The sequence below is a fragment of the Palaemon carinicauda genome, chromosome 30 (assembly GCF_036898095.1).
Source record: "Palaemon carinicauda isolate YSFRI2023 chromosome 30, ASM3689809v2, whole genome shotgun sequence".
Taxonomy (NCBI): domain Eukaryota; kingdom Metazoa; phylum Arthropoda; class Malacostraca; order Decapoda; family Palaemonidae; genus Palaemon; species Palaemon carinicauda.
The window spans coordinates 72,434,670-72,447,169 of NC_090754.1; the positions used below are offsets into that span (position 1 = coordinate 72,434,670).

Below are 12,500 nucleotides of genomic sequence, written 5' to 3' on the forward strand. Positions count from 1 at the left end.
GGAGAGTGAAGACAATTGCAGGGTGAGGTTAGGAGAGTGAATACAATCGTTGTGTGAGATTAGGAGTGTGAAGACAATTATTGTGTAAGCCTTCTATAATAAACAGTCTCTGTTTAAGGCTAACAAAAAAATCATGGGTAAAGTTTGGCGAGTAAAGACATTTATTGTAAGGTTATGACAGTAAAGACAATTGTTATAGGAAAGTAAAGAGAATAGCCGTTGGATTTCAAGTTATTAAATGCAATACTTGTGTGAGTCTGTGAGAGTAGACAATTGTTACGTGAGGTTGTGAGCGCAAATAGATTAACCGTAGTGGTGCACAGGCAGCCATTGTGTGACATTGAGAGGAGAGTAAAGAAATAATTCTATGGGGAGGTGGGTAGTAAATACAATCATTGCGGGAATTAGTGTGAGGTTAGCAGAGGGAAGAGCATTTGTATGAGACCTGGAGAGCAAATGGAACTTGTTTGTAGGATTAAAAGATTATAACTTCTTTGTGTGAGGAGAGTAAAAAACATTACTTTCTTTGTGAGGCAAGGAGAGTAAAGACAATCTTGGTTTAAAAGGGTAGACAATCGTTGCATGAATTTGGAAGAGTGAGTATGATCGTTGTAATGAGTATAGATAACTGTTGTGTGAGGTTGGAAAGTAATTACAATAGTTGTCTCGAGTTAGCTAAGACAATAGTTGTTGGAAATAAGACTAAAACAATTGAGGTCGGAGGTTATTAGCTTAAAAAATAATTTTGGAAGGTTAGGACAGAAAAGACTATCACTATGGGATATTAAGAAAATGTAATTAACTGTTACATCAGGTTAGAAAAGAAATTAGTTTGTGATGTTTGTTCGTCAGACTGAACTCACGTGATGTTATCCATTCTTCATCTTTATCTTAGCCTACATTCGAGTACTTAATGGGTACATGCCACGTAAAAAAATATAAATGTTATTAAGGTAGTTATGAACAAGTATTCCATTTATTTGTGTAATACAGTGTAAAGTTAGTTCCAAGCATTCATCTAACTCATTTGTAAAGTACTCTGTGTGAATATATAATCTGTTTAGGCCTACTCTTTGAAGGACCAAATTTAACCAGTAAAACTTTAAATGCTCTTGTATTTGTCAGTTAGAGTTCCTTTTTAACTCAAATGGCCAAAAACCTAGAGGGCACAGTAAGTGCCTTTATAATATAGTCTCTTCTATAAGTAATTACTTTTCTGCTTTAATATTAATTGGAACAAACAACAATTTTCCTGCTTGAGTGTCTGAATCTTTTCAGATTTATTAATAAATGGGACTGTGAATTAATTCATTATTTTCCTGCCCGTACTACCTCTTCAGGCAGCATGGGCTCCATTAAATTGGCACAGCAGAGACACCAGGGGAATTGTCAGAAAATGGACTGATTCAGTAAAGGACGACGCTGAGGTAGAAAGATCTTTTAACTACTACACTGCCGTCCGCAACATGCACAGCTCCCGTAAGTAACGAAACTGGCAATACATTTCTTCGTCTGTATTCTGAAGGTTAGTTCCTCTATAGAAGGTATGTTTATATAAGACGCTTTTAGTTACTAAATTGCCATCCACAGTATCTATAGCTCCCGTTGGAAAATATAATGCATTGTCTTTAGCACTATTTCAGGAAGAACCTGTGCTAGCACAAACTGGTTTAATGTTCGATGTGTTACAAGCAAATGAATGCAAGTCTCTGCCCTTTCCTGGGCGCACGAGAATATCCATACAATACTTTTAAAAATCTTCAAGATTATGAGTAATAATGAAATATAACAATTTAGTGTACGAATCGATGTTAAATGAAGTTTTATGTTTATCATGGTGTGTTCATGCACTTGGTCATTGTTGGTAAAAATTTTGCTACCTAAATTTTTTATATAATTTATGGGGCATTCCATTTGCAGTGATATGTATAGCTACAAGGTATGAGAAAGTGAGCTACTTCTTTGATGCATAGTTTTGTACAAAGAACATTTAATTCCTATGCATTCAGCTGCAGTATGCACTATTGCATAAAGTAAATCCCCATGATCTATTCTAGAGCTAGCTTCAAGGTGTGAGGGAGTTGATTGTCCTATAGATGTTGATGTTTGCAGCTTCAGTTACACGTATAACGAAAGGCATATGGGTCGCCCTATCTTTTTTTTTTATTACTTCTGTGATAGCCACTTAAGATTTCTCAAACGGATGTTGTTGCTATTTATGTTGTTGTTGTTGTTGTTGTTGTTGATTGCCTAGCCCTCTCTGGCCAAGCACTGGTTCTTGCAATTCTGCAGTCGTAATAAGCGGGTATGTGATAAACTTTATCCTTATGTAATAAAGCTTTGATTATATTTGTGGCACTATGTTCAAGTTTAGTAAGTTGTTCCATCATCATGTTTGACACATCTTTTTACCATGACCTGCGAGTATTTAAACGTTTAAAGGACTCTCGTGAGTTGCAGAGGCAAGGGAGAGCTAAGCTAAGACTAAGGGAGGCCAGGCAATGACTACTGATGATTCAGTAGGTAGACATATAAGCTTCCCTAGAGTCCTATTTCTAGTGGCGAAGGTTTATTGTAGGGGTTTTATTTAGTGTAGGGCTGATAGGGGAAGAATAGAGTAGGCTTAGACAAGAATAAGATGTGTTGAGCAAGTTTTTGTTATGAAATAGTTATGTGAGAAGTTTAAGGTAAATGAAAAGAGTGTAATGTGGATATATACCACAGACCTGGAAAAAGCATGATAAAATCAATAGAGTCCTTTCAATGACGTCACTGGGAATCGCCGGCGGCCATGCTGGAGGACATACAAAGCGAAAACATGGCGGCTGCTACAGAGAATATGGACAATGAGAGCGATTTTGTCAAACAATTGTCGGGTGATGATAAGCGTTTTTACAAGCAGAAACTCGATCTAATTGATGGCATAGATCCATACCAGATGCAGAATTCATTCAGCTTATGGCACATGCAATTCAGATGCTTTTTAAACTTACGAAGGCAGAACATGAGTGGGCATACATTTCCATTGAATAATCTACTTCCAGAATTTGTTGTTTTCCCTTTAATGCTTTTAAGTCCAAAATTAGTTAACACTGGGCCAATGAAGAGACTGTTTATAATTATAAAGCTAATATTGATCATTTAGCCTAACCTTGTGTATTATAATTTTTGATTGTCAAAATGTGTGTAAAAGGTTTGCATTATAATGTCAAATCTTTATCAGTTCATGAATAACCATTGTGGTTGTGTTTGGTTACAAATGCTATAATTTCTTATATACATATAAACATATGATGGACAAACTCTTGGATGATCGTTTTGCCTCCTTGCAATTAAATGCGCAAGTTTAATTATTTTTTCGATGTTTCATATATAAGCTGAAGACCCCTTCGGGTTAAACCAGCTTTCAGATATTATTATTATTATTATTATTATTATTATTATTATTATTATTTATGATCAATGTTTATTCATCACATAAGCCTGTATGTCTGCACAATTTAATACACAAATTAAAATAAATATAAATATACACTTAATTATATATAGGCATGAGCACCTTGACGAAATAGAGACCTAGGTAAGTAGCCTTTGTTAATATAGCCAATATGGGCACTTTTAATTTTTGTTTTGAAAATCTAAGATGCCCGTCAGTGATGTTTAAAAATTGAGATCCCCCCTCCCCCACACACACTACACACTGAACTGACGATGATACTTTTGAAGTCACCCATGCGATCGGATATAGCATGTTTACACAGGAATAATGATACTTTTAGGGCCTAGCCGAGACTGACCTGATATGAAATGATCAGAACAGATACGTGCGTAGGGTAGTGAGGATTCACGTAGATCAGCCTGTGATATTCTGGTCAACCACAAGTCACGTCTGCGCTTGGATAATTCTTCTGTATCTTTGTCCTGATTCTGAATAACTGCCGGTATGCGGTAGAAACTCTTGTCATCTCTTTGCCCTCGATTCCCACAGCCAACAATAGCGCAAAAACTGGGCATTGTGTGAATGTGAATGTAATGAGATGGCTAACTATTCAACAGTTCAACCACAGCTATTCACTGAACCCATCTTTGGTTGTCCTCCAAGATGGCGGACCGGAAGTTTGATGACGTATAATGAAAGGACTCTATAGAAGGCAATGTGGAGGATGTTGATAAAGTATGGCCTGGATAATAAAGTGTAGAGAGGAACCAAAAATGTTTATGTCCAAAATGAAACATGTGTTAGAATACGCAGGCAAGACAATCTGGTTTGCTGTAAAAGTGAGTTTGAAACAAATGTGTTTTTGTCTGGTTTGTGTAAAAGTTGGTTTAAAACAAGGCTGTATTCTGTCTCCGTGAATGTTCAATATCTTTTAGGGTGGACATATGCAAGAGGTCACAAGAAGGACATTTGATGTAAACAAGTTGGATGAGGAAATAAGTCATGCATGCAGTAAGGAATGGTTAATGCTTGCGCATAATACTCTACTGATCAAGCCTAGTACGGAGATATTGTAGGAACTAGTGGAAGAGTTTGATAGCGTTGGCAAGAGGAAAAAGAAGTTTATTGCATTGTGAGTAGGACTAAGGTTATGAGAGTAAATAGAAACCAAAAGGCAGAGCAACTCCGGCTCCAAAATGGACTAAGACTCCTAAATGGACCCTGGATTCAAAATGGAGTCAGGTAAACATTCAGCTGGAATGACTAGACTAGAACTTGGAATTAGGTCATATTGCCAGTACTTGGTCCTATTATTCCATTTAGGTCCCCAAGTGCATCTCGCATCTAGGGTAGATCCAGAAAGTTAGACTTTGAGGTAAAAGTTAGAAGACGTTGGAGAGGAAAACGGAAGAAAGGAACAAGAATGGAGGTAAAATAGGAAGATATAAAGCAAGTGCAGCTAGGGACCGAAGGAACGCTGCAAAGACCCTTAAGTAGGCTAATACTGAGGGTATTACTCCGCTACGGAGCTATATGGAATGTGGAAGAATAAAAATGGCTGATTCATTTACCTATTTAGCAGTAAATTTTACGATGATGGAAAGATGAGAGAGAAGATGAAAGGTAGCAGGTGTGTGCAAAATACTTGGAACATAATTGCACTGTCTGTAGAAGCGAAGGGAATAAATTTAGGATTGCCAACTCTTCTTCATAGAAATGAATTGGGAATATTCATTGTAAATGAAATAGAATGTTAGAGCTAAGCTGTTGCACAACATTTGGGCTTTAAACTGAAATTGAAGGTGGAGCAATATGAAGATATGCATGAGTTGTATAACGATTAGCATAGGTAAAAGGATGGATCAGAGTGATTTGAGGTGATTTGGTCATGTTGTAAGAATGGAGGATGACACATCATTGAAAAGTGTGTATAATTCATAAGTGCTGCTAACTTTATAGAAGATTTACTGCACTAAGGAATTTCACTTCATAAATAGTGCAGCAATTTCTCTTACACAATAAAGAGCAAGTGCTTATATATGTTATATATGTCCTAATTCATGTATATATATGTGTGTTTTATATCAAGGTAAATGAACTCAATATTCATGAGTATTCCACAAAAACCTATGTGTCAGCATGTTTTGCAATGATTGCATTTAGTAGAAGAGGGAGTTAGTTAGCGGCGAGCACTCGAGTTGTCAAGTTCCTCACCTGAGAGGGCAGTTGTGTATTGTGTACTTACGAACGAACCTTTAGTAATAAATGAAGAAAACCCATATGCCGACGTCTCATTATCCATCTGCATGGGTCATATATATATATATATATTATATATATATTTCTGGTCTTTTGCAGCAGCATTGCCAGATCTATAACCACTAGGTCTCTACTCATCCCTCGGATAGGGGAAGAGGGAGTAGCCATACCCTGATGAGAGGGGATGTAGTTACGAAAGGGGAAGGGTTGAATCTGTGTGTACTGTATATGTATGTTTGCGTGTGTGCATATCTATCAAAGGGATTTTGACGTAGGAAAAATCTATTTTTAGGTAAGATAGCCATGTCGTCCTGATGGAAGTTCCCTTTGGCTGCTTCCTACTGTATAATATTTCTGCGAGTGATATTACAAGAGTATTATCATCAGGTATCACGGGTTCCAACAACTATCCGTAGATATCGTGTATAATCAGGGACATATCCTAAGATAACCATAGATATCTGCACCCCCAACAGACTTTACGTAGTCTAATCCCCGAAGGGGAAGAATAAGTGAGGAGCCGTTACATATCCTATCACCTTTTGGTGCTCCCATACGTCTTCATTCCTCCGTTCGCAGCATCACTCTACTGTTTTATTAGACGTCATTATGACTGGTCGCGTACACTATTTAAAACACCAATTTTTGTATTTTCATTTAACTGGTAACCCTAATTAACCCTCATTAAACCTATTCGTTAGTCATTAGAATTAGTCATTGAATTCATATAGACATTAATTATGACCTTCTCAGTTAATTAGATTAACACCTGTGGCTCTAATTTGGATATCATTTGTAGATACAATTAAGGAAATTCTTGTTTCGGCTTTCTTTTTTTTTATGAATAAAATGAAAGAGGACGACGGGAGGTCATGAGGGATATTGTGCTTTTTTTATTGCATTTAATAGGCTTTCTTTGGAATTCACCTGCTGCTTCTGTTTTTCCTCTATTTTATAACTTTTAAAGGTTTAAACAACGCTCATGAAGTTCAGAGGCAAGGGACAGTGACAATGACCTATCAAGTAGGACAATGCCTTAGAGACTGACCATATATACATATAATCAGCGCCCAAGGCCCTCTCCACTCAAGCTAAGACCAAGGAGGGCCAGGGAATGACTGCTGATGACTGAGCACATAGACCTATAGGCTCCCCCCCCCAATCCTCAATTCACAAGGATGGTGAGGTTGCAGCGACCAAAGAAAATAACGATTTTGCGCTTGATTCGAACGCCAGTCTGGCGATCTCCAGTCAGGGACGTTACCACATCGGCCACCACAACTTTTCTTCTTCCTTCTTTTTACTTTCAAGCCTCTGCTGGAAAAATGAATTTTAGGTTGCCCTCCATTTGGTCTTTCTACTTATATTACTTCGAAAGAGAGAGAGAGAGGTCTTTTCTAGAGCCTAATTACTCCGTATGCATTGACAACGATGTCAGTCCTTCTCATATAGTTCACTTATTTCCTTTCCTCACCGGGCAATTTTTCCCTGTTGGAGTCCATGGATTTATAGCATCCTGCTTTTCCAAATTAGGGTTGTAGCTTAGATAATAATAATAATAATAATAATAATAATAATAATAATAATAATAATAATAATCAATTCTTTTTAGTGAGGCAGATTTGCACCGACTCGCAGTTTCCTGCTACCTGATTGGTTAGAATTATCTTTTCCAACCAATCAGCGATCAGGAAACGTTTCCGAGCAAAAGGGGCATCCCCTGCGAGTCGGTGCAAATCTGCCTCGCTAAATAGAATTGACTATAATAAACCAAACTAAAGTGACAAGATATTAGTGATAGGCTTACGTGAATCAACAGTAACTACATTGTGCACACAGGAAAGCTAACTGATATTGTAAATTATCGATTAGAATTTCCACACTATGTAGGCCTACCCACAAATGAAAGCAGATAGGATATACCTAATTTTAAACCAGGACAGTGATAAATATCCTGAAAATATTGCTCATACCATTAGTCATTTGTTTTGCGTTTCCAACCTAGTGCTTATATCGCCGTGATAAATCGAAGAACAGCTTATTTTAGGCTTTTTTTTTTTTATTTTTAGATCAAGTGTCCAGTTTTCATAAGTTTGATAATTACTTTAGTAAACTGACTCAGCATCCACACAATTATGTTGATTAGCTCAATTATGAATTTATTAGACAACGTTTACATAATTATGTTGATTAGCTCAGCTATTAAATTACTAGACTCACTGTCCGAACAATTATGTTGATTTGTTAATTTTTTCACTATCCTAACTGAACTTTTTGGGTTCGAGTCCCGCTCAACTTCGTTAGTTCCTCTGGTCGCTGCAACCTCACCATCCTTGAGAGCTAAGGATGGGGTGTTTGGGGGAGCCTATAGGTCTATCTAATGAGTCATCAGCAGCCATTTCCTAGCCCTCCTTGGTCCTAGCTTGGGTTGAGAGGGGTTCGGGCGCTGATCACACACACACACACACACACACATATATATATATATATATATACTGTATATATATATATATATATATATATAGTCAGTCTCTAGGGCTTGGTCCTGCTTGATAGGGCAATGTCACTGTCCCTTGCTTCTGCCATTCATAAGCGGCCTTTAAACCTTTAAAAATAGAAAATTATGATATTTTTTTTTCAGGATTTCTATCCCAAACATCATTTGAATTTGCTTTTAACTTGTTGTTTCCCTCGATTTCCACAGCACCAGGAACGTATCAGTGCGTAATTGGGACTGAATATTTGATCCACAGCCAGAACTATCCCCAGGATTATCCGAGGAGAACCAAACAGAGGTGGATTTTCAAGGTTGGTCTATGGCTCATATCATTTGTTAGACATTATTTGTTAGGATTATATATATATATATATATATATGTGTGTGTGTGTGTGTGTGTGTGTATGTATGTATGTATGCCTATATGTATATATGTAATATATGTATATGTATGTATATATATATATATATATATATGTGTGTGTGTGTGTGTGTGTGAGAGAGAGAGAGAGAGAGACAGCATTTTGAAGTGGAGAAGCAAAAGTCAACGAAAAGGTATTTGAATTCTATTAGTTACTGTTTAAGAGTTGTTAATAAGTTTCCAATTTTTTATGTATATATTTTAAAATATTTTACATTGAGAGCATTATGACGCGAATCGCTTTTCAATTTTTTTTTTTTAACTTCTTTCTGAACATTGTCATATACCTAATAAAGGTTTTTGCATATCTACAGATAATGTAATTTTTCAACTGAACTTCATATAGTCAGTAACTATTTTTTCAGTATTTTTCCCGAAATTATTACATTTGAATTATGTGACTTTGTATACAGTATAACACCTAAATATTCAAAATGTCTTTTTTTTACTACGTCAGATATTTAAAGAGAATATATTCTCTAAATTTTAAAACTACACGGAAGTGAGATATTTATATGTAGCAGTCTTCGGAATAAAATCCGTTAAGTTTGTGTAACAGAAAAATCATTATTTTTGCAGGACCATGAAGCTAAAACAACCAATAACCAAATTCCTATTGTTTTTCCTATGATTTCCTACGAATCTTTAAGAGCAAAGGAGATTTTTATGGTAATTCCTCATGGAATTCTTATTCCATTTGCCTCATATTCTTAACACCAGTCAAGAATGCCATAGTTATCGATCGAAGGAAATGGTTGACTGCTTGCGAGTTGCTAGTGACTGTTGAATAAGGTTTAACTCCCCGTGGCTCTTTCGTTTCACGAGAGGCATATTCAATTAGTAAGGGAAAGAACCCATGCTGTTCTCCACCCTTCAGGAGGTCGAAATAATGCTCCACTATTGTGAGCCAAGAACGCTGGTATTGTGGATATATATATATATATATATATATATATATATATATATATATATATATATATATATATATATATATATATATATATATAGAGAGAGAGAGAGAGAGAGAGAGAGAGAGAGAGAGAGAGAGAGAGAGAGAGAGAGTCCCTCATTGGATGCTTGGCTTCACTTGAACCACTCTTTAAAAAAAAAAGCTGGGACAAAGAATCTGAAAGTATAATAATTAACACAAAGCCTTTGTACAGTTGGCTTCATTAATTCCGGTACACTAACGCCTCCTTAGCTTCATGTGAAGTGTACCGGAATTAATGAAGCCAACTGTACATTTACCTTTACTTACAGTAAGAATTTGACACGCTAATGTTTAGAAAGAATACCGAATGGGGGTAATACTCCTCTGCTCTAGGCCTAAATTCATACATGCCTACTTCTAGCTAAGCATTATATATCACAAGCTTAAGAAATTTATTTTTCCCGAGTTGTGGACGGTTAAGTCATTCAAATCTCAATCTGCATTTACGATTTATCTTCCAGACTGACAGTGATACCTTACTGAAGGTCCAGTGTCCAGTGATCCGGATAATGCCGTCAAGGAGATGCAAGAACGATAAACTCGTCATCTTCGGTGGGAGAAAGTTCACCAGAGGAGTGAGGTAAGACTTAAGCCAGGTTTACAAGGTCGAACGATTCGTTGAACCCAGTTGTCGAACCCGGTTGTCGAACCTGCTTGTCAAACAATTCTAAGAGGTGAAGTCAGTCACAAATGCGTAAGGTTTGTGGTCAATGAATAACCACCCACATAAGTCAAGTGAGGGCAGAGTTCCTTCGAACAGTTCGACAACCAAATACCCCGTTCACATGTTCGGACATCACTTCAAACTCTTGTCTATCGAACCAAGTTCGACCGTGTAAACTCGCTTTAAGACTTGGGAGATCGGATTAAAAGAAGGAGAATGAAGTGCTGTGTGATTGACAAGTTATATAATGACGTTTGTTATTAAATAATGATTTCATTAATAAATTCTTGTTTGTGTTATTTTTGGAAAGCTATGGTTATTTTAGTGCTGGGGAAAAAGATTTGAAGGTAAAAGGGACGAGTGATGAAAATTAGAAAAGTGTTACCAGATCTAGCTATTCTTAGACTTTCATCATCATCATCATCATCATCATCTCCTCCTACGCCTATTGATGCAAAGGGCCTCTATTAGATTTCGCCAGTCGCCTTTATCATGAGCTTTTAAATCAATACTTCTTCATTCATCATCGCCTACTTCACAGTCCATAGTCCTCAGTCATGTTGGCCTGTGTCTTCCAACTCTTTTAGTGCCTTGTGGAGCCCAGTAAATGTTTAGTGAACTAATCTCTCATGGTGAGCGTGAAGAGCATGCCCAAACCATCTCCATCTACCCCTCACTATGATATCATCCACACATGGCACTCGAGTAATCTCTCTTATAGTTTTATTTCTAATCCTGCCCTGCTATCTAACTCCCAATATCCTTCTGAGGGCTTTGTTCTCAAATCTACAAAATCTGTTGGACATGGTTTCAGTGTCATACCACGACTCATGTCCATACAAGTAACACCGATCTCGCTTAACTGATATATAGTCTGATTTTTATAGGTAATTTCAGGTGATTTGATTTCCAAATTCTACTTAACCTAACCATTGTCTGATTTGCCTTCATCTCAATTTTTCATTAAACTTCAATTCTAAATACCCAGTATTAGATATCATAGTTCCTATATATTTAAATGATTCGACCATTAATCATTTCTCCTACCAATTATATTTCATCTTCCATTGTATATTCCGTTTTCATCCTCTCTGTCTTTCTTCTTTTATCTTAAGCCCACCCTCCTGTGATATTTCATGCATTCCAGTAAGCAAGCTTTGCAAATCATTTGGTGTTCTACTAATAAGGACAGCGTCATCAGCATACTCTAGATCAGCTAATTTTTATTTATTCCAGTCCAATGCTTCTCCACCATCCTCAACTGTTCTATGCACTGTAAAATCCATGAGGAGGATAAACAACATAGGTGACAACACATTTCCTTGGAGTACTCCGCTGTTCTCTGAAGTTCATTTGATAGGATTCCTCTAACATTAACCTTACATTTGATATGTTCATGAACAGACTTAATCAAATTTACATATTTAAGAGGAATTCCATATGAACGCAGGACTCTCCACAAAATTGACCTGTGCACACTATAAAAAGGCTTTTCCATAGTCCACAAATGCCATCAAAAGTGGATTTCTCTAGTCTACACATTGCAGTACCACATGTCTTAAAATGAAAATTTGGTCAGTACAACTTCCTTTTCTAAATCCTGCTTGTTCATCTTTCAGCTTTTCATCAATCTTTCTCTCCAGTCTCTTTAAAATAAAGGTAGATGAAAATCAAACGCAGGACGCAATTATATATTGTCAGTAAAGAGGATATTTTGTGTTAGCCTAATATTGAATTAAATTAAGATACTGTAGAATGAAGTAAACATTACATGAATTGCGGAGAATGATAGAAGAATTTTGCAATTTGTAATCGCTAAAGGAATTTTAGGACTTTTAACAATTTTCTCTTTTATCTTTGCATCCATTTTTATCAGTTTTATGCATGAAGAATAATGAAATGTATCTGAAAAGAAATTATAGATTAAATCCACCAGTTGGTGTTAAGACAAAGTTGTGACAAAAACGATATAAATGTTTGTTCTAAAATCCTACAATGGATTTTAATTAGATTTTTGCTTTCAGGCGGTGTGGCCGTATCAACAATTATAAATGGACGTTTTACGATAACTTGAAAATATCATTCAAGAGTAATAAAGATTCTTCAATATCCAAAGGATTTATTTGCGCCGTACGATGTGAAGGTGAGGGAGAAAATGACTCGGGAGAATTCTTAGTCTCATGTTGACAACCTTTACTCTGTTCTGTTCTCTAGTTTCTTAGTTTTATC

At 36.4% G+C, this 12,500-nt stretch overlaps 1 protein-coding gene across 3 annotated transcripts in view; it reads left to right on the top strand.

The window, feature by feature from the left end:
• LOC137623278 (uncharacterized) overlaps positions 1-12,500 on the top strand; it is a 43,140-nt gene that overhangs the window by 5,232 nt on the left and 25,408 nt on the right. For all 3 annotated transcript variants that reach the window (XM_068354053.1, XM_068354052.1, XM_068354054.1), the window contains 4 exons: positions 1,341-1,479; positions 8,403-8,506; positions 10,069-10,187; positions 12,296-12,414. In XM_068354053.1, coding sequence (XP_068210154.1) covers positions 1,341-1,479; positions 8,403-8,506; positions 10,069-10,187; positions 12,296-12,414 — 481 coding nt within the window. The remainder of the gene's footprint in view (positions 1-1,340; positions 1,480-8,402; positions 8,507-10,068; positions 10,188-12,295; positions 12,415-12,500) is intronic.